Genomic DNA, 19,833 nt, shown 5'->3' with positions numbered 1-19,833 from the left:
AATGCCTATGAGGAAGCATATTTATTTTTATCCTTGTAACTACATGATTTAAAAACTCTGGGTTTACAGGTGTTACCCAGAACAGCAGGAGGCTGGCTCAACAGCAGGAGCTCCTGGTGGCAAAATCTTCCTCTCTAAACAGGCCAGGAAGACGGGACAGTTCACGCGGGACCCCCCACCCAGCACCTTCCCTCAGCCTTATCCATCTGTAGGAATTCTTGCTTCCTGGAATAATTCAGGTACGTTATTCTAATGCTGGTAACAGAGACCCGTGGACACTGGATGAGGGTTGGTTAAAAATCAGGGCCAGGCGCGGTGGCTCACACCTGTAATCCCAGCATTTTGGGAATCTGAGGTGGGCGGATCACCTGAGGTCAGGAATTCAAGACCAGCCTGGCCAAGATGGTGAAAGCCCGTCTCTACTAAAAACACAAAAAATTAGCCAGGTGTGGTGGCGGGCTCCTGTAATCCCAGCTACTTGGGAGGCTGAGGCAGAGAATTGCTTGAACCTGGGAGGCGGAGTTTGCGGGGAGCTGAGATCCAGCCACTGCACTCCAGCCTGGGCGACAGAGCTAGACTCTGTCTCACACACAAAAAGAAAAACAAAACAACAAAAACAAAACCAAAAATCAGTTAGAAAGCTGTTCTCTTGTGCATGAAAAGGTGGTCCTACCTAGAGCCTCCAAAGCAAAGTTTTTGTCTCAAACAACTAGTTTATTGTCTTGGTTTTGTAATTAGGCAAACGGAAGTGACTGTCACTGAGCTGCAGAAGTAGACAGAGCTGTCTCTAACTTGGTCTTCCATTATTCACTCTGCTCGGCATAGCGGGCAATGCGGGAAGGGCGAGCCTGGAGCGGCCCATCAAGGAGGGTGTGCTCACTCACAGGGTCACCCACAGGCTCAACCTCTTCTGGAAGAAGGATACAACTAATCAGTTTCTCGGTGGGAGCTGCACGGGGGCCCTACACACACAGGGGCCCTATGCACACAGCGTGGCGGGCTGTGGAACACACGTCATACAGCGCTCTGGTCCCTGCAACACCCTAGGAGGCAAATGCGACGATTCTCCCATCTTATAGAAGTACCTGCCCACAGTCACACATCTTGCAAGTAGCATCCTCTTCACCACTCACTGCACTGCACTGAGGAGAAACCCCACCCAAGTTTGTCTAAACTAAAAGTAGAATTGTCAACGAGGACATTTTTTCAAATTACATCTAAAATGGCAAGAATAGCTTTTCTCAGAACTACTGGGCGGGACCTGATCCACTGTGAGAAGAGAGTCCTGTGCTCAGGAGCTGCAGGGAGTCACCAGATCCACCCAGAGTGCCAGGCTTCTCCACCGCAGACTCCTGAGAACCCTGGACTGCCCATCTACCCTACTTCCCTAAACAGGTGCAGGAAAAAGCACTTCCACACTTACCTGCCATGGGACCCCGAGGAACGCTGGCAAACAGTGGGTTAGAAGGTCTAATATAAAATCTACGGGTTATCAATTAAACAAAAGTGGCCGGGCCTGGTGGCTCATGCCTGTAATCCCAGCACTTTGGGAGGTGACGCGGGCAGATCACCTGAGGCCAGGAGTTCGAGACCAGCCTGGGCAACAAGGAAAAACCCCATCTCCACTAAAAATACAAAAATTAGCCAGGCATGGTGGTGGGCACCTGTAGTCCCAGCTACTTGGGAGGCTGAGGCAGCAGAATCGTTTGAACCAGGGAAGTGGAGACTGCAGTGAGCTGAGATGGCACCACTGCACTCGAGCCTGGGTGCCAGAGCAAGAGTCTCAAAAAGATAAAGGAAAAAAAAAAAGGCAAGTAAAAACTTTACTTGGATAAAGATGATGAAAGTTTTGAAATGTTAATTTTATAAATATACATATAAAAACCCAAAGTAATTGAAAATATTAACATTTACATGATACCCCAAATGCACAATCTATTCTTCTTCCAAGCTTCTAATATAAACCTTCTTAGGTAACTATTTTTAACATTGCTCTTGAGGAAATAACCGGAATTGTTTCCATAGTAATGATACTGAGGTATATGAAGCAGAATCTACGTACAGAACCCATAAAAATGGGAGAGATTTGTCATTTGGCATGTTCTAATCTAAGAGCTCACCAACTCCTGCTCTAAGTGAAATTTTATTTGAGTTCTTTTAGAGAATGGTTTAAACTGCCTGGCTTTAAAGGGGGCAGCCGAACTCAATGAAATGGATCACTCTGGTATAAATTCCATCTACAGCCGTTTGCTACCCATAACACAGAGGCTTACCTTCCCAATATTTCCAGTAACTCTGCTATGCCATTATGATGCTCTGTTTCATAAATAAACCTAGAAAAAACAATTTTCCAATTAGAATTGGACACTGAACTAACGTGAATAAGAAAACAATGCCCTAGGGGGAGCCACGGAGCCAGGCAACAAGAAGCACGTCTATTTGTGCAAACACACAGCCCGTCAGGAACCAAAGAAACTCCTCAAGGCCTGCAGCTGTAAATGCCTCAAGGGCAGGTCTTGCACAAATTTTTTTCTCAATATTTTATTTTGAAAAATTTCAAGCCTCTAGGAAAACTGAAAGAATTCTACAGTGAACACCCATTTCAACACCCAGATTTGACCACGAGCAATGCGCTCCATCTGCTTGATCGCATACACATCTGTTCATCCACCTTTTACTCATTCATTAACCCATCTTACGTTTCTGCCGTATTTCAACATAAGCCTATGTCTTAATTTTAAAGCCTGCAATATTTAGCACAGTTCCTGCTAAGGGTAGAAGTGATTCCTGAACACCTCTTATTCTACCTGCCCAGTTTCCCACTGACACCCACACACATCCTCCGTGCTGCCTCAGGTGCGATCTTTCTGAAGCACCCATCTGCGACAGACCCAGCCCCCTTCCTCTGAGATGTCTCGGTCCACTGCGCCTGCTTCTAGGGGACCCCCGGGACATGCACCCCACCCTCTGTGCCAGCCCATCTCCTTCCAGATGGGGCCACCGTGAAGACACGGCCAAGGACTTCTCGTGACTATGTTCCCGGGACTAGGAGCAAGCCTGGCATCTGTTTGATGATGAAAACACGTCTGCTGAATAAACTGGGGACAAGGAGAGGGAACAGGGACATGTGAGGAAACAGGAAAATGTCCTCCCCAAAAAGGGGTCCTACAGAAACAAAGAAATCTCTCCCGCCCCAAGCCTTGTGCACCTGGGGTTGGTCTAGAGCAGTCCACGAGGGGTACCCTGCATGAAGTGAGAGGGTCTGAAAGATCCCTGCCCATCAGATGAAAACCATTTGATTAGAGATAGCTCTAAGTCAAAAATAAGTTTGAGAAGATTAAAAAATTCAACTCTGAAATTTCATTCACTTTGTTTGAAACAAATGAAATAGTGTGACCTTAACATCCACAGGCGTGAAATATTTTTGAAGAATGGGCCTTAACATTTCTATGTTCCCAAACGATCAGAATGCACTGAGAGGTGGTGCTTGAATTGGGTCCTGAAGGAGGATTTTAACAGATTTTTTTTTTTAAATGGCAGTGTGGATAGGGAGAAGAACTCTGGCTGGAACGGTGATGTGGAGTTGGGTGGGCAAGATGCGTGGAGAGGGTGGAAGGCCAGCTTAGAAAAACCGAAATCTGGCCGGGCACAGTGGCTCATGCCTGTAATCCCAGCACTTTGGGAGGCCGAGGCAGGCGGAACACCTGAGGTCAGGAGTTTGAGACCAGCCTGGCCAACATGGCAAAACTCCATCTCTACTAAATATATAAAAATTAGCCAGGTGTAGTGGCACATGCCTGTAATCCCACATATTCGGGAGGCTGAGGTGGGAGGATCACTTGAACCTGGAAGATGGAGGTTGTAGTGAGCTGAAGTGGCGCCACTGCACTCCAGCCTGGGCAACAGAGACCCTGTTTCAAAACAAAACAAAACAAAACAAAACAAAAAAACCTGAGATCTGCTCTTGCAGGCACCAGAAAGCAGAACCTTTAGCAGCGAGATGCCGCAGCACAACAACGCACGTGGCCAAAGCCTGAGAGTGAGGGAGAAACATCATGAGGGCAAAGCCTGGTGCCGTGGGTGACAGGAACGACAGTGGTGCCATGACAAGAAACAGAAAATGCTCTCCCCTGGTGTCCCTGAGCCTGCGCCTACCCTGACGTCTGGAAGCTGCGCCCAAGCAGAAGTCAGTGTGTGCGTCTACGCTGACAGGCGCTTTAATTGACCAAACTCACCCTGCAGGCTCCCTTTGCATACACTGCAGCCGTGTGGCTTCAGTTTACTATTCCTCTCGCAGGGGCCTTGGAGAGCTGTGCTCTGGGCCCCTCCGAGGCAAAGAGCCCTGAACCCCTTCTGGTCTAGCTCCATCAGCTCTAACATTTACATGAGGGTGGCTTGCTATTACAAGCCATTTTGTTTTCCTAAATCCACATTACTACATTCTTACTGATAAATTCTTAATTTCTAATTTTTTAAACCTGCTTTGAAGTAGGCAGAAGAAAGAGAAAATGAGGACAGTTCTTTTCCTTCTTCCTTTTCCAGCAGAAGACAAACAGGGACACCACGGGAGGGAAACAGAGATCCTGGGAGCTGGCGAGAGCGTTTCTCACTCTTTTAGCAGAAAGGGAATCAGACCCCCCAGACACTGAGCTGGGAACCTGCTGGCTATGGAAGTCTCCAGAAGGGATTCTAAATGCCTTTCCTGCCTGTATGATGTGTTCTGGCCTCATGGGAAGAGGCGAGGCCAGAACAAAGGGTAGAAGTGACTCCTGAACACCTCTTATTCTACTTCTTTCTTATTTACTTATTATTCTACTTATTTCTCTGAAGCTGGGCTGTCCTTGTGCCCTGCTTTGACCAATACAAAGGGCAGAAGTCACTCTGCACCAGTTCCAAGCCAGACTCTTAGGAGGACTGGGGGTCCTGCTTCTCCCCCTTGGGTGTGGCCATGGCTGTAGAAACTGCCACAACCTGAAGGAGCTCAAGGCATCACAGAGGCAGTGTGCAGACCTGCTCAGCAGCCCCTGGGAACCCTCCGGCCCCAGCACACGCCACGGAGCAGAACCGTCTGGATGAGCCCTGCGCAGATGACAGCATCACGAGGAGTGAGGGACCATGCTGACGGAAGCCACTGAGCTGGGGGCGGGTCCTGACTCCAGGATGGTGTGACATAGTGACACATCCTGGCAATGACGGGGACAGTTTGATGGCATCTCTCTGTGAGATAAGAGCATGAGCAGGTGCTGCACAGCCTCGCTGCAGGGCCAGGGTGAGGACGGTGCATGACCCATGGCTGGTTATGCAGCAAGAGAAGGAACGGCACACTGCCCTGCCCGCCCAGCCTCCAGGTCCCACTGTGTGCCACAGCAGGTACCATGGGTTATGGACAGCATCGTTTAACTCACACTTAAGCTGACGATAATGAGAAACTACAGAAATAAACAGCAACCTGATGTTTACATTTTCAGTTAAGTTGAACCAAATATGTTCAAAATGTTTTTTCTTAAAAACATTTAAAACATATATGTTAAAAAACATATAGTACAGCTGTACTATATTGAACTTAGATGAGCTGGCTGGGTGTGGTGGCTCACACCTGCAATCCCAGTGCTTTGGGAGGCTGAGGCAGGAGGATCACTTGAGGCCAGGAGTTTGAAACCAGCCTGGGCAACACAGTGAGATCCCCATCTCTACAAAAATTTAAAAAATTAGCCAGATGTGGTGGCACACATCTGTAGTCCCAGCTACTTGGGAAGCTGAGGTAGAAGGATCCCTTAAACTCAGGAGTTTAAGGCTGCAGTGAGCTATGGAGTATAGCATCACTGTACTCCAGCCTGGGTGACAGAGTGAGACCCTGCCTTAAAAAAAGAGAAAATAAAAAAAAAAAAAACTTAGATGAGCTGAATGCATCTCTCAAGATCTTTCTTATTTTTTTCTCACATGAAATGAGGAGGGAGTGGTACCGACAATGAGGACCCAAATCAGTTATGGAATCTAGATAGTATGCTTGCTTCTGATTGCATATATCAGGACAATTACAGAAAAGATTATTAAACGCATGCACAAAAACACAAATGCCATACTCTAGCGCCAAACCTTTAGTGAGAACTGAACTAAATCATGTGTAATAGCTTTTGAATACTAATCTATTTAAGTATTTCGTAAGGTTAAGGTATGAAACATTTTCTACTTCTTCAATGCAGGTGTTCAATAGATTTGTGATTCTGCTATCTGAACAAAACCTACTAGGATTAAGAAAACAGAAATGGGTAGAGCTTTAGTTTTAGGTCAAGACGACTGAAATTTAAATTATACCTGTTGTATGTTAATTAAATCATGTATATTATGTTTTCATAGATAAGCACACCAGGCAAGTAATGATCTTGTTGAAAAGGAATCATGATACCCAGAAACATAAACTAGAAATACGACATTTAGGAAAGTGACACCATTCTCTGTTACAGTTAATGTGTCAGGCCTGGGCTGTGCCCAGCACCGGGCTACCAGGCTCCATTTTATAAATGAGATGTGGGGAACTTGGAAGGAGTTCAAAGGAAAGTCACACACAGAGTCAAAGGCTCTCATGCCAAAATGCCCTATCAGGTGTGGAGGCCGGGAGGGAATGCAACCCTCATGACCGCGGAGGGGAAGGGCGGGGTGCTCCCCACATGGGATCCCAGCAAGGGATAGGAAGGGCCGGGGCTGTGGGTCTCGGCAGGGGGGGTCTCATCTGCCATCTGTCTCAGATGCCCCTGTTCTTTTCCCGTGCTTGGTCACTGTGACTAAGAAAGGACCCTGAGGTCTGTGTTGGCCGTGGCTGACACCTGGCTCCTTCTCCAGGCCATGGCCCATGCTCTGTCCACACCCTGGCCCTGCAGTGAGGCTGCGTAGGACCTGCTCATGCTCTTATCTCACAGGAAGACACCGTCATACTGTCCCCATCATCACCAGGATGTGTCACTACCTCGCGCCATCCTGGAGTCTGGTGCCTTAGAGGCAAGCTGACCCGAGAAGCTACAACTTGTAGAAGAAACTGCTCATTTAGTGAACTTTCTAGGAACAAAAAGAAACGACAGGAACTGTTTCTTCTATTAACATTCACTTGGTGCTACCGCAGGGGGCGGGGCATGAAGCTGGCAGTGGGGCGGGTCGTGTGACAGATCAGCCGACATGGTGGCTGCCCTTGCGCGAGACCAGACCCACCGCCAAGTCAGGCAGAGCCTCCCAGTGAAGGGATGTTTCAGGAAACCTGGGAGGCTGAGGGAAGGGCTGGTGAAAAAAGACATCCCAGGAGGCTCAAACACTGGCTGCAGAGCCCTGGCGTGGAAGGAGCCTGGCACTGAGCAGAGGCTGGCTGGGGAGGGGCGGGCCTGGAGGGGGGCCTGCCACTGGACGCTGTCCTCCTCCATCCGCTGCTCCAGCGGGGCTTTCCCTCCCCGGTGCACAGTGGGAGTCTCCAAACCTTTAACCGAGGTGCACAGATCTCAGGCTTTCTACAGATGAATGATATCACTCCTCGCCCCGAGACTCCATGGGAAGAACGAGGTGATACACAGGTAGAAGGAAAAAGCTAGTGTGAGGGTTAATACTGAGTGTCAACTTGACTGGATTGAAGGATGCATAGTATTGTCCCTGGGTGCGTCTGTGAGGGTGTTGCCAAAGGAGATTAACATTTGAGTCAGTGGACCCATCCCTAATCTGGGTGGGCACCATCTAATCAGCTGCCAGTGCAGCCAGAATAAAGCAGGCAGAGGAACGTGGAAGGGCTAGACTGGCTGAGTCTTCAGGCCTCCACCTTTCTCCTGTGCTGGACGCTTCCTGCCCTTGAACACTGGACTCTAAGTTCTTCTTGCTTCTGGACTCTTGGACCTATACCAGTGGTTTGCCAGGGGCTCCTGGGCTTTCGGTCACAGACTGAAGGTTGCACTGTCCGCCTCCCTACCTTTGAGGTTTTGGGACTCAGCTTGCAGACGGCCTATTGTGGGACTTCACCTTGTGATCGTGTCAGTCAATTCTCCTAATAACTCCCCTTCATATATTCATCTATCCTATAAGTCCTGCCCTTCTAGAGAACCTTCACTAACACAGTTGGATTGGATGGAACCAATTTATCCACATTTCTGGGAAACTAGACCTTTCAGTAGAAACAGGAACGATAGAGGGACCCAGGGTGAGGCGCTGGGGAGCCTGGTGGCTCAGGAGGGAGCTGTGGGGAGAGGGGAGGGAGGCAGGGAGGATGAGCCCAGGGGGCCCACCGCACACAGTGCACGAGGGGGTCCACCTGCACATGACAGACAGGCTTTGAGAAACCCCTCCACGTGCTGAGTCCTGTCAGAGACGATGGGGTGGGGGAGCACTGAGGGGGAAGTGAGCATCACCACACGTGAGGACAACGCCATCCACAGGTGACTTACCTATAAAATATATTATTTATCTGTTTTCTGATGTAAGCTCTCAAGCCTAGGAATTTCCCATAGATTCTGTGAAGGGTGGTTTTAAGAAAATCTCTCTCCCGAGGATCTTCACTGTCAAAGAGCTCTAAAAGCTTTGAGAAGAAAAAGACACTTAGTGGCTGGCTGTCACCAATCCGTCAGGGCTTTCAGAGTGTCAGCTAATTTGTACCTTACCTGCAATACAAACTTCTGATCAATATATTTCTTCGCTATATTAGGTTGGAAATCTGGAGACTCTAAAAATCTTAAGAAAAATTCATAAACAAGCTAGGAGAAAAAAACAACAACGCGTCAAATAACATGAGATTTTATTGAATGGAGATTAAAATATACCAGGAATTGAATCTTTACTGATCTGCAAATATTAGCCTCTTAAAGCCACATATCTACAGAATTAATGCTAAATTACATGGCTTAATTCAATGATAAATGGTGATGTAACTATTTTATTTGGTGAGATCCACAGACGCTTAAACGGCATTTAAACAAAATGATCTCCATGGCTGATGTCATCAGTTATAGTACACTGTTCAGAGACTACAGGGCACAGATGCCACAAACCAGGCCATGACCCAACTCTGTGGGGGGGGATTTGCAGCCTGTCGCCCAGGAGTGTCCCAAAATGCCAAGGCACAGAGCCAACCAAATGCACAGGAACTCTGGGGCTGGCAGGTAAGAGGGCCCTAAGATGCGGACCCTGAACTGTGACCTCCTGGAGCTGGGACGATTCTTCCCCTGTGCAGACATACTGGGTAGGACAGCGTGGGAGGCCTGTCACGGGTAGATGGCCCTCCCACTCGCATGCCTGGCTCCTGCTCTGCTCTCGCTGACCCTGGTGCCTCCTTGCCAGCCACCCTTCTGCCTTACAAATGCCCTGGGGAAAGGCAGTGGCCAGCGCGGGACCTGGGGGCCCAGCAGGCACACATTAAATATGAGTACCAAAAACTGGGAGACTGTCGGCTTACGACCTCTGAGCCTGAATTCAACGGCCATCAACAAAGTGGCCATTTTCACTGAGAGCACACCAACAATTCCACATCTTCACTGGCTGTGTAAAGTGGTCAAACACACACATTAACTTTATTCTGCCAAAATATTCTTCTTGTACGTATGGGTTTGCGAGGACCATGCTACTGAGGAGGACAGGTCCATCTGCCCAGACCTGTGTGCCTGCTCTGTGGACCCCAGGCTACTCCCATGCATCACTGGTGCCCTCCGATTCTGGTCACCCCAGAGCCCAATACCTGTAGATGAGGCCAGGCTGCTTCTAACGTTGGTTCGTCTTCCTCTGGGTCAAATTCTGCTCCCGTAGGATTGGAGGAAGGTGGTAATGTTCGAAACATGTTAACTGCAAACTAAAATCCACATATTCTATAATTATAACCAGGGCATTTAAAATATTGACAGAGAACATTTTAAAAAGTCTTAGGTAATTCTAACAGTAGCTGCTTCCCATGGTAACTTAGCTCCTCCATATCCTCAAAACACAGAAGCCGTGTGGGTCCTCAAAGAGAGCCCAGATCAAAACTGCAGCAGGAAACGTCACTTTGGACAGGTGAGCATGAAAATTTACCACCAAAGTCATTTGAACCCTTGACTGTCAAACTTTAAATGATAACCAACACCAACAAAGGCTGATGGCACAGTGATGACTTCTGAGGTCTTACACTATCCAGTGGGTACAAGAGCAAGGAGAATGTTCAAAATGAGAGTAAGAAAGGGACGAGATGAAGAAGGACACAGCAGAGATTCACAGCTGAAAATGCTGGAAACAGCAAGGGCTGCATGACGCAGGGAGGACCCGTGTGACAATGGCACCAACACCCTCTGCAAACCGCAACGATGAGGAAAGCAACAGGCAGGGTGGGACGACCTCTGAGTCGGCAGCTAGGATCATTTCCAGAGAAAGGACTGCTCAGGCGCACAGAGGATCGTTACGGGCAGCACGGCTGTGCGTCCAGGCACGGGCTGTTAGACTTCTCTCAGTCTGTTTGGACTTGTATAACACATACTGACAGATCAGTGACATAAACAGAAAAGATAAGTGTTGCCGTGTCATACATTTATAACCTATTTTTATTCTGTACTAAGTCAGTTTATTTATTTATTTATTTATTTATTTATTTATTTATTTATTTATTTTTTGAGGCAACGTCTCCCTCTGCGGCCCAGGCTGGAGTGCAGTGGTGCAAACTCGGCTCACTGCAACCTCTGCCTCCTGGGTCCAAGCAATTCTTGTGCCTCACCCTCCTGAACAGCTGGGATTACAGGCGTGTACCACCATGTGTGGCAAATTTTTGTATTTTTAGTAGAGACGGGATTTCACCACGGTTTCACCACGCTGGCCGGGCCGGTTTCGAACTCCTGACCTCAAGTGATCTGCCCCCCCTCAGCCTCCCAAAGTGCTGGGATTACAGGTGTGAGTCACCGTGCCCAGTTCTCTTTTGTACTAAGCCTAAATATGATTGGTTACCTTACTGAATCTCTGAACGGATCATATGCCAGTTATATAACTGGGCTCTGGTGAATGGCTCTTACAGGTGATCACAAAAAGCCCCAGTTCCACCACTCTCAGAAGCACAAAATTAAAACCTTTGACATAAAAGATTAAAATCTGACTCTACGACAACAATGAGAAGATGTTTCTAGAGAGTCCAGGGCAAACTTGGCTGGCTTTAGATACCCAGTCTTGTAAAGACTAAGTTAATACTCAATGTTGCCACTGTTGTTTCTTCCCTTCTTTTTCTTTTTTCCTCTTAAAGACAGGGCGTCACTCTGCTGCCCAGGCTGGAGTACAGTGGCCATCATCACTCACTGCAGCCTCCAACTTCTGGGCTCACACGATCCTCCTGCCCCAGCCTCCCAAGTAGCTGGGACTACCAGCATGCACCACCATGCTCTGCTAATTTTATTTATTTTTTGCAGAGACAAGAACTCACTATGTTGCCCATGCTGGTCTCAAACTCCTGGGCTTAAGCAATCCTCCTGCCTTGGCCTCCCAAAGTACTGGAATTAGAGGCATGAGCTACCGCACCTGCCTGTTTCTTCCCTTCTTTACTGGTATTGATACTGAACTCCAAACCTTCATATCATTTTTCAGAAAGTCATCAGCTATAAAAGCTCTGGGCATCAAGCATCTGAGCTTGTTCTCTGTGTCATCTGAGAGGGGAGCTGATGTAAAGACCACCTGCAATGGCCTTCACAGATAGTGTAGAAATGCAGGGATGAAAAAAGGGGCTGAAAAGCCAGAAACAACTAATTAAAAAAACTTTTATTAGTAAAAGTATGAGTAATGTTCCTGAGACATAGGTACAAAGAAAAAAGTCTGCAATCTAAAAGCAAGAGTTAGCCTGACTCTCACTGGTGTATGATTTCTGGCAATTTCTACCCTCCAGGGACTGTCCCCTCCTCTGTGAAGCTGATGTGTGTACAGGTCACTGCAAGGAGCCTCCCAAAGAACAGTGATTGCCAGGTGGACGCTCCTGCCTCAGTCGCTGGCCCACAGGCACTCGGTGTGGATGGGGACTAGTCTGCTGCTCCTGGCACCCTGACCCCAAAGCCTACAGATGTGAACAAGGAGATGCTAAGAGCTCAACTACTAACGAAAGGCCACACACACACTTTGGGCGGGCCGCCGTCTCCTCCCAGGGTGTGTGGAGACGTAACAGAACTGGTCCTGTCAGCAGCAGCCACTGCCGGAAGCTCTCCATGTCTTCTAGGGCCATGAAGGGTGAGAGAGGAAAGTCTGAATTGAGTCTTTAGCCCCTACAGGGAGTGTGGCATTCCTGAACTGGGGTTTTCTATCCTCTCTCTCAAAGCCCAAAGATTGGGGTCAGGGTCCAGCCACCCACAGGACAGGGTCACCTTCAGGAAAGGGAGATGGCACTTTGTTATTCGGTGGGTTAGAGCTGTGAGCCCTGCCTGGTGCCAACAGCAGCGGAGCACAGTGTGGGGGGGGGGGGCAGAGCCTGGGCATGAACTCTGGGTGGCAGAGGAATCTGTGAACAGGACCATGCCCGGCAGGAGACTCTGGGAACAGCCTGTGACATCAGGGCCTGAGGAACCACGGTGCCTGGAAGGAAAGCAGGGCTGCCGCTTCCGAGGTTTCTGGGGTTGCCCATCAGGGACACACAGGCCAGAGCAGGAGCTGTAGGGCCACACCACCCAGGAAGCTGCCAAGGGAGACAGAAGTCAGCTCACCCAGAGAGGAGGCTGTAGGCCTTGGGGGAGAGGAAACAGCTGTCCCTCTGGAAGAGGCCTGCTGCCGGAGAGTCACGGACATGCCACAGAGGAAGAGACCACCATTCTGGCCAAGGCCACAGGTAGCAAGTGAGCGGAAGAACAGGCAGCTGCCCTTCCCCTCTGCTCCGGGTTCTGCTCAAAGCCCTGGGGAAGTGCGGGCAAGAAGGGCTCGGAGCCAACCCTGCTTCGCCTCCTCTCCCATGGCACGTCCCTCCCTGGCCAGGCTGCCTGGGGTGCAGTTTAGATGCCATTTGGAGAGGGTCTGAGATGAAAGCTTTAACCTAGATTGGATTTCTGTAACCAGGGATTACTAAAAAGTTAACCAACTTGCCCAAGATGTATTTAGGGTCAGGAAAGTGTGACTGCACCCATCATGGTTAAAGGCGATAACTGAAAAAAAGTAAAATGTCCCCTACTGTGCCAGCTGGCCGTATGTGTCAACCTGGCTAGGTCACAGTGCCCAGCTGTCCAAACACTGCTGTGGGTGTTGCTGTAAAGGCATTTTACAGATGTGGTTAACACCTAGAATCAATGGACTTCAAGTAGTGATCACCCTTGAGAATGTGGGGGCTTCAACCAGCCAGCTGAGAAGCCCGTGAGACCCAAGCTGCAGCTTCTTTGAGGAGAGTCCACCTGTGGCCTGCAGTGTCCGCCACGGCCAAGTCTCCTGCCCGCTGCCTGTCCGCGGAGTCCACACCTGCCTGCTGGACTCACCCACTGCGGAAGGCAAGTCCTTGAGATCTCAATCTGTCTCTCGTGCTGTTTCTGTGGACAGCCCTGACTGAGGCACCCGGTCAGCTGAGATGCCTGAGTAAACTGGTGGTTTCTACGAGCAGGAAAGCTAGTGATTAGGGTTTCCAGTTGAAGCGCTCCTGCACAGTGACAGTCAGCCCAGCAGTTAGGCCCCGTCTCAAACACCTGCACACTCACTGAATCCTGGATGCTGAGCTGAGGGCTTGCAAGGCGACTCACATGGCTTGCTCTTAACACAAGGTCCTCTCTTCAGCATCTGTCATGGACTCAACGGTTGTGGCCTCCCTTCCTCAAATTCATGTTAAAGACCTAAACCCTGGTGTGGCTGGATTTGGAGACGGGTCCTCAAAGAAAACAATGAAGGGTGAATGAAGTCATAAGGGGGCCCTGGCCCTCCAGGATCAGTGTCTTTGTAAGGAGGGATAGTAGAAGGCTCGCATTCGCCTTCTCTGCACTTGCTCAGAGCAAAGGCCATGGGAGGGCACAGTGGCCGTCTGCAAGCCAGAACGAGGCCCTCAGCAGGGAACAAACCCTGCTACACCCTTGAATTTGGACTTTCCAGCCTCCAGAATGGAGAGAAGATACATTTCTGTGGTTTAAGCCACTGAGTCTGTGGTATTTTCTTATGGCAACCTGAGCAGACTGATACAACGTCCTTGACTGATGACCAAGCTAGGTCCAGGAAGGTTCATTCCAGGCCAATTCTGATCGATCGAAAGTCATTTCTCATGTGTAAGGAAAAAAATCTTGCACTTCTAACTTCTACACACTTTTCTTACCACATTACATTGCATTAATTTAGTACACATCTCCAGAAAAGGTTAAATAAAAAGTAATATTTTGGGGGGAAAAAGGAACAGAAAGCGAACAGTGTATCACCTCAAATTATTCTCGGGTTTCTAACCTAGCAACATTTCTTAGCACAAAAGCTTCAGGGGCAAATCAGGAGCAGGAGCCTCAGGTACAGAAACCCGGGGTGCTGATGTCCATGTGCAAATGTCACTGCCATGCTACCTGGATGCATGGATCTGGTCTGAGGAAACAGGGAAGACATCACCGTCATGCAGTGAACACCAAAGAAGCTCTGAGGTCTAAGGAGTACTGGGTCTTCTGTGCAGCACACAGGTTCACTGTGATCTCTCAAATGAGACCTACGGATCCAGTGCACACCCAGAGGTAAGGATGCAGAATCACGCTGCCCAAGAAAGGCAGCACAGCCTCATGGAAACAGTCTCTCTACATCCTCTTCCCACCTAGAAGAAGGACCTCAGAACAAACAGCCTGCCTGAGCCTCAATTTTCTCCTCTGTTGGAAAGGGTAAAGGCCAGGCGTGGTGACTCATGCCTGTAATTCTAGCACTTTGGGAGGCCGAGGTGAGGTAGGTGGATCACTTGAGGTCAGGAGTTCAAAAGCAGCCTAGCCAACATGGTGAAACCCCATCTTCACTAAAAATAAAAAACTTAGCTGGGTGTGGTGGTGGGTGCCTGGAGTCCCAGTTACTCGGGAGGCTGAGGCAGGGGAATCACTTGAACCTTGGAGGTGGAAGTTGCAGTGAGCCGAGACTGCACCACTGCACTCCAGCCTGAGCAATAGAGTGAGACTCCATCTCAAAAAAAAAAAAGGTAAATCCTTTTTTTTTATTTTTTGCATTGAGCTGTAGTGAGAATCACAGAAAACGCATGCAACAGCACTTACTAAATGGGAAAACATTATGCACGAACAGTTAGCATTACACAGCACTTCCCAAACGTTTGTGACTGTTTGACCTGCACACGAAAATAAAGGCACGCACGTGAGTGCACACGTATGTCTGCATGTGATTCACACAGCCCCATCTGTGCCAGGACCGACTCTGGTTAATCTCAGGACACACCTGCTTCTGCTGCCTCCCGGACACTTCCACTTTCAGTACTTACATCAGCCCCGCAGATGTTCTCCAAATTGCTAAATTTATTAAATTAGATGTAAACTAGAATGGCCCAAGAAGCAACTTTACGGAAAATTCTTACAATTCAGCAATATCCTGCAGCCTTTCTGTATGTGTTATCATTCATTACCAATGAGTGAAGTAATAAAATATTTATGTCATAACATAACTGCAGCAGTGTAACATATAAAAATTTTAAGACATGAAGGGATACATTTCAAAAAAAACCAAAACACTGATAGTCTAACTTTAGAGGCAACAGGAAAGAAAGGTTTGATTATTTACAGTTCTCTGTTCAAAACCATAAGGGTTATTGTGTTATTTATTCTCTGTTTTATTCATTTCAGCAGGATTTATAACAGATGAATTCATCAAAGACCAAACTACAGTTACTGCAGAACACTTGCTCCCGTGATAGAACTGTTAGGTTCTACAAGTCATACTGCTAAAAGATACATTTCTGGGAAGGGCAGAATGTGTAAGCCCCTTCACAATATATGTATTTTTAAACACAAAATTGTCATTTGTTCGCAAATGATATAGCTAGAAAACAGAGGCAACAGACAGACCGCCACAACTAGACTACCACATGCAAATATCAAAAATACGAAACCAACAGCAACTACCTCTCCATAACAATTAAACAATTACAAAAAAGAAACAGAGACGAAGACTCCAGCTACCCAGACACAAAAACTATGAAGTGCCTGGGAATTACTGACCTAGTTATAAGGCCTTGATGGAGAAAGCAGAAAACCTAATGAAAGGCACCGAAGAATGCCTGAATAAACGGAGGAATCTTTGATGTGGGATGACATCATATTACAAAGATGGAACTTCACAAAGCAATGTAAAAAGTAGACACAATCTTAAACTGAATTTTTGATGAACTCAATGAACTTAACATTTAGGTAGAATAGTAAAAATTGTAGTAGCATTCTTAAAGGGAGAAACTACCCCTTTCCCCATTTGTAAAGTGAGTTTGAATCTGCTTTCATGGCGCCAGAACTCAGTTGTCATCTAGAGAACATAAATGTACAGCAATCCCAGCACCTACCACCGTGCCTGGCACCTAGGAGGTCCTCAAACACTTGCTGAGAGTAAATGGATCCTGGGAAAAGCACACATCAGTCACCTTATTAACTGCAACACCAATTAATTACCTGGAAGCTGTGAAAAATGCCTCATTAAACCTTTACATCTCAGCTGCAAAGTAATTACCGTCCTAATTGGGCCCCTAATTTTAAGCTCTTCCACGATGCTGTACGTTTTCTTTGGAATATTTATCTCAAGTATGACGGGGGGCTGGGAAGTCCCTGGTTTAAGGTCTCCCCGGCGCACAATGAGTACTCGGCAGTGCCGCGGGGCTAAGGGAGGGCAGAGGCTTCTTCCCACAAACCCACCTGGCGCTGCCTCCACAGCAAGAGCTGCTTTCAAAGAATCGATTTCACCTCCAAATAGATGCCATGATGTGACAGTCAAGAAAAGAACCACACTGAAAATTCTTACTTTGAATAACTTGCTATTTTTACAATCTATTCAAATATGTTCCTAAATAGCAGTTAAAGATATGGAAATAAAAATTTACGGGCGAGACGCAGTGGCTCAACCCTGTAATCCCAGCCAGCACTTTGGGAGGCTGAGGCGGGCAGGTCACCTGAGGTTAGGAGCTCAAGACCAGCCTGGCCAACATGACAAAACCCCGTCTCTACTAAAAATACAAAAACTAGCCAAGTAGGGTGGCGCAGGCCTGTAATCCCAGCTACTCCGGAGGCTGGGGCAAGAGAATTGCTTGAACTTGGCAGGCGGAGGTTGCAGTGAGCTGAGATCGTGCCACTGCATTCCAGCCTGGGTGACACAGCAAGACTCTATCTCAAATTAAAAAAACAAACAAAACAAAACAAAACAAAACAAAACACTTACAAACCTTTGTAGAATACTTAATGAAGGAAATTTAGTCTAAACTTTTCAAACAATGAATATTTTAATTTTCTACAATTTCATAACAATATATGGTATCATCTTACTTCAGACAAGCAAGAAAATAAATCATTTATAGTTATGAGCCTGAGTTTAAATTTTTTTTTGAGTTTAGAATATTTATATGTAAGAAATGATTCATAATACTTATAATTCAATTCAACCAGTGCCATTTAAAGATAACACTGGATTTGGAAGTGCTCTTATTTACTCTGGGCCAAAGATTAGTTTTGCATAGATTCTGAATGATGTATTCCCAATGTTTTTATGATGAAAAATTTCAATGCAATAAAGGTGAAAGAATTTTACAGTGAATAGCTATCATCTAGATTTCACCATTAACATTCAAATATATTTGCTTTATCATGTATTCTGATTTCTTTTTGCAGTAAGGTATGAGAAAGTTTAGTAATGCTTTAGAATAGCAGAACAACATACTCTGTATCCAACGTGATATAAATCAACTGAGAAGGGAAGTTTCAGAGATAAACTCCTTATCACTTCCCAGTCATGTATGCACAGCCATGCCCCCTAACCGCCAAATGAAGTATGAGATTACGGCATTATAAATTATGCAAGCAGTCTTTCATTTTGATAATAATTGCTAGATCCCCTGAGTGGATGGAGTTAAGTGTTTATTGAGTATCTATTATAAATGAAGCCGCCTTATGCTTCCAGATGAGATGGAGTAACAAGGATGAGGTTTATGCTACTGCCTGAAACAACCAAATATGTGGGCAAAAAAATATAAAATTATGGTTTTCAAGATACTGGATTTCAGACAATGAAGGATAAGGACAGTAATCCCTGAGAGATGGGAATAAGTGAGGTGCGTCCCACACTGCCCCAGGCTCCTGCCTTGATAGATTTTTAGGTTGTAGTACAGGGAGAAAGAACCCAGGTGGGATCCAGCAGTCAAATGGGATTAGAATTTGCAAGGCAGAGTTCCACAAAGGAGACAGTTGCACAGAGAGAACTACAGCGATTTGTGGAGGTCGCTCAACTATTCAGCAGAGTACAGATCAGCATATGTGTGTGAGGAAACTACCAGAGGCTGGGAAAAGAAGCACCTGAAAGGATTAGTGAGAACCCAGTACTTGCTCAGGGCTGGGAACAGTGTCTGTTCCCACCAATCAGATGGGAAAAATTCATGATTCATGGGGCACTGGCTTCCTAATCAGAAGGGTCTCAGTGGTAGAGAATAATTAGTTCTGGTTTTAATATAACTGTTCCTGCCTAAAACATCTTAAAAGCAAGAACTGAAAGGATCAAACTGTTTCCAAGTAACTTAATTGCATCCCCAAACAAATCTCATGAACATCAATAGAGCTATGTAAGCATACAGCACTCAACAAACCAAAATTCACAACATCAGACATCCCATTAAAAATTACCAGACATACTAAGAAGCAGGAAAAGGATTTATAATGAGAAGAAAAACCAATCAATGGAACTAAACTGAACTGACACAAATGTTAGAATTAGCAGACAAGGATATTAATATAGCATTCTGTGTCCAAAAAGTTAGGAGGACATGAAAGATATTTTAAAAAGACGCAAATCAAACCACGAGAGATGACAACAACAATACGTACCCACAGAACTCTAGTTGCTTAAGTAAACTTGGTCACTTAACTAAAAAAATAATGTGTGAAATGAAAAATTTACTGTAATAAGAATTAACAGAAAAGACATGGTGGAAAAGATTAAAGAACTTGAAGACAGCAAAGGAAACTATCCAAATGTAACACAGAAAAAAAAAAAAAGAATTAAGAGAAATAAAGCATCAGCATCAACTCTAAGAAGACTAATACACGTTATTGGGGTCCCTAAAGGGGAGGAAGAGTCATGGGACAGAAAAAAATATTTGAAGACACGATGGTTAAACAATTTCCCAAATTGATGAAAATTATAAACAAGTTCGAAACACAGGAAAAATGAAGTAAACTGTGCCAAGGCCCATCATAATCAAATGGCTTAAAAAGAGCATTAGAAGAGACAATTTTGAAAGCTCCCAGAGGGGGAAAGGGCACATTATGTCCAAAGGAACAAAGAAAAGAATGGCAGGAGACTTCTTGTCAGAAATAATGCAAGCAAGACAACAGGCGAGCAAAAGTTTTTCAAGGATAAAATGGTTGACATGCAATTCTATACCAGCAAGCAGATCTTTCAAAACTGAAGGTAGGACCAGGCTCATGCCTGTCACCTCAGTTCTTTGCGGGGCCAAGATGAAAGGAGTGCTTGAGCCCAGGAGTTTCAGACCAGCTTAGGCAACCTAGTGAGACCCTGTCTCTACAAAAAGTAAAAAAATTAGCTGGACATGGTGGCATGTGCCTGTCATCCCAGCTGCTGGGGCAGAGTTGGGGTTGGGGGGGTGAGGTGGGAGGACTGATTGAAACTGGAAGTCAAGGCTGCAGTGAGTCGTGATTGCACCACTACACTCTGGCCTGGGCAACAGAGCAAGACCCTGTCTCAAAA

General features: G+C 46.6%; 1 protein-coding gene across 8 annotated transcripts in view; it reads right to left on the bottom strand.

The window, feature by feature from the left end:
* PPP2R5C (protein phosphatase 2 regulatory subunit B'gamma) overlaps positions 1-19,833 on the bottom strand; it is a 167,278-nt gene that overhangs the window by 35,541 nt on the left and 111,904 nt on the right. For all 8 annotated transcript variants that reach the window (XM_007987870.3, XM_007987872.3, XM_007987871.3 and 5 more), the window contains 4 exons: positions 9,698-9,808; positions 8,628-8,720; positions 8,415-8,545; positions 2,274-2,333 (listed from right to left, as the gene is read on the bottom strand). In XM_007987870.3, coding sequence (XP_007986061.1) covers positions 2,274-2,333; positions 8,415-8,545; positions 8,628-8,720; positions 9,698-9,808 — 395 coding nt within the window. The remainder of the gene's footprint in view (positions 1-2,273; positions 2,334-8,414; positions 8,546-8,627; positions 8,721-9,697; positions 9,809-19,833) is intronic.

The sequence above is a fragment of the Chlorocebus sabaeus genome, chromosome 24 (genome assembly GCF_047675955.1).
Source record: "Chlorocebus sabaeus isolate Y175 chromosome 24, mChlSab1.0.hap1, whole genome shotgun sequence".
NCBI classification, from domain to species: Eukaryota; Metazoa; Chordata; class Mammalia; order Primates; family Cercopithecidae; genus Chlorocebus; species Chlorocebus sabaeus.
This window is presented reverse-complemented; position numbering and strand designations above follow the sequence as displayed.